Source organism: Hipposideros armiger, unplaced genomic scaffold, assembly GCF_001890085.2.
Source record: "Hipposideros armiger isolate ML-2016 unplaced genomic scaffold, ASM189008v1 scaffold_296, whole genome shotgun sequence".
In the NCBI taxonomy this organism is placed as follows: Eukaryota; Metazoa; Chordata; class Mammalia; order Chiroptera; family Hipposideridae; genus Hipposideros; species Hipposideros armiger.
In genome coordinates this window covers 1,523,184-1,525,253 of record NW_017731646.1, presented here as the reverse complement: position 1 = coordinate 1,525,253, position 2,070 = coordinate 1,523,184, and the positions used below count along the sequence as shown (strand labels likewise).

The 2,070-nt window shown below is 45.7% G+C and overlaps 1 protein-coding gene across 1 annotated transcript in view; it reads right to left on the bottom strand.

Moving 5' to 3' along the window:
- DCP2 (decapping mRNA 2) overlaps window positions 1-1,748 on the bottom strand; it is a 73,568-nt gene extending 71,820 nt beyond the window's left edge. Inside the window, exon 1 of the mRNA XM_019659129.1 lies at window positions 1,485-1,748. Coding sequence (XP_019514674.1) covers window positions 1,485-1,537 — 53 coding nt within the window. The 5' untranslated portion in view covers window positions 1,538-1,748. The remainder of the gene's footprint in view (window positions 1-1,484) is intronic.
- Window positions 1,749-2,070: the final 322 nt, after the last annotated feature.

Genomic DNA, 2,070 nt, shown 5'->3' with positions numbered 1-2,070 from the left:
TGAATAAGGAAAATTATAATCCCACTTTTGGTATATGTTCTTCTAGTCATTTATCCGTACAGACATACACATGTATCAAATCTTTTTTTCTTTTCTTAAAAACTTGGGATCATAGAAAATAAGTGCCTCTTAAGTGGTTCATTTGAATCTATCATATTCCAAAAATTAGAATACAATCACCAGAGAAATACAGTGACATTCTTATTTGTTGTAAAATTATTCTATTTACTTATCTACATGTATCTTTCTTTTGTGAAGTTTAAAATGTTAGACTTGATTTTCTATTACATCCACCTGGCGTAGGAGAAAAAGCACAGGCATTGTAGAGTCTAAGGCATAGGCTTCAAATCTTGATTTTCCGAATCACGATGAATGTGACCTTGTGTAAATGACAACCTCTCTGACTCTGTCAGATGAAAACTTAACTGTACCTACCAAATAGGGTTGTTTTGAGGGTTAAATAAAATATGTTAAAGGATGACCCAGTGCCTGGCACCCAACAGTAACCCTACAAATATTAGTTCTCATTAAAAACAAAAAGCAAAAAACAAAACAAAACAAAAAAACCGCGTGAATGAAACACAACTACTCAAAGTCAGACTTTTAGACATAAATACACTTAACTATAATTGAAAAGGTGTTATTTTATCAGGGTTTTTACTCACTTGTCATTTCAATTATTTCACACCCCCTTACATTTGGCGATAACCAAAAAATTTACTTAGGGGAAAAAATATATTTTAAGTTCATTTTACACGTGTTTGGCTATCTGAAATCATAACTAACAAGAATGCAGAAATTTTCTCTTGTAAAAGTAACCCATGAGTTAAAACCTTGCGGTTGAGAATTTCTTTTAAGAAGGATAAATTAAGTGATGAACAGAAAAGCAGCTCTAGATTTTGTGTTCCCCTTCCAATATAAGTTTTGGGATGAACAAGAGAGGAATTCTTTATAGCAATTACAGAAAATGTCACGGGGAAAAGGGTAAGTTTGAAAACTGCTCCCTGCGTAGGTCTGAGGACGTGGGATTCTAAGATTTAAAACCTTGCAGTCTTTCAACAGAATTAGGAAATGAGACGGTGGGAGGAGGGGAAAACGGTCTGTAAAAGTCAGAGAGGCAGAAAAAGCAATAGGAGGGGGGGAGGGGGGCAGCTAAAAAACGCTAAGGATCCTGGCTTCCGCGAAGCAGTTTCGTTTACGGAAAAAGAAAATAGTTGGGGAACTAAGAAAATGAGGAAATTCCAGGGCTCCGCGAAGAAGGTTGGAAGGGGCGTGAGAAACAGGGAGGCTCTGCGGCGGAAAAAGAGGGGTGGTGTCGTCCGAAAGAAGGGTCGCCCCGGGAAAGGGAGCAGCGGCGGGACCGGAAAGCGAGGACAAGAATGTGGGCGGGGGGAGAGACAGGGAGGCCTCTGCGGTAGTCGACTCCGAGAAAAAACGAGCCAAAGGACCAAAGGGGGCCGGAGTAGCGCACAGCGCCGCGGTACCTGCAGAGATCGTCCAGGACGCTGCCGGGAATCTCCACCCGTTTGGTCTCCATGATGAGGACCCACAGCAGGAGCAGTGCATCCCGGCTCCGCGCGGCCGGGGACCGAGGGAATGGCACGGAGAGCGGGCAGCAGCGGCGGCGGCGGCCCCAACAAGGACGAGAGGGGGTAGGGTCGAGACCCGCTTACTTATGTTCCGCACCCTCAGCCCTGGACCCCCAAGGCTGGGCCGAGGCGCGGGGCGGAGCCCCGGGAGTTACGCCCCGCTCTGCTTGAACGGCCCAATGGGAAGCTCTATATTCGGGACCCTGAGAGCGCTAAACCAATGAGATATTTGCTTATTGGTCCGTCGTCTCCAATCCATCTTCAAGTAGCTCAGTTGCTACTCAGAAAACCAACTTCCCGCCGCCTTTGATTGAGCCCTGGGGTGGATACGCGCATGCGCACAATAACTCCTCTGCACTCCTAGAAGTCCAGAGAGCTCAGGTCTTCACTATACACCCGGAGACTAACACACGGACTTGGGCGTGGTCTACACGTCCTTTCCGTGATTGAGCCGACTCTCAAACCTCCACAGAGCAGACCC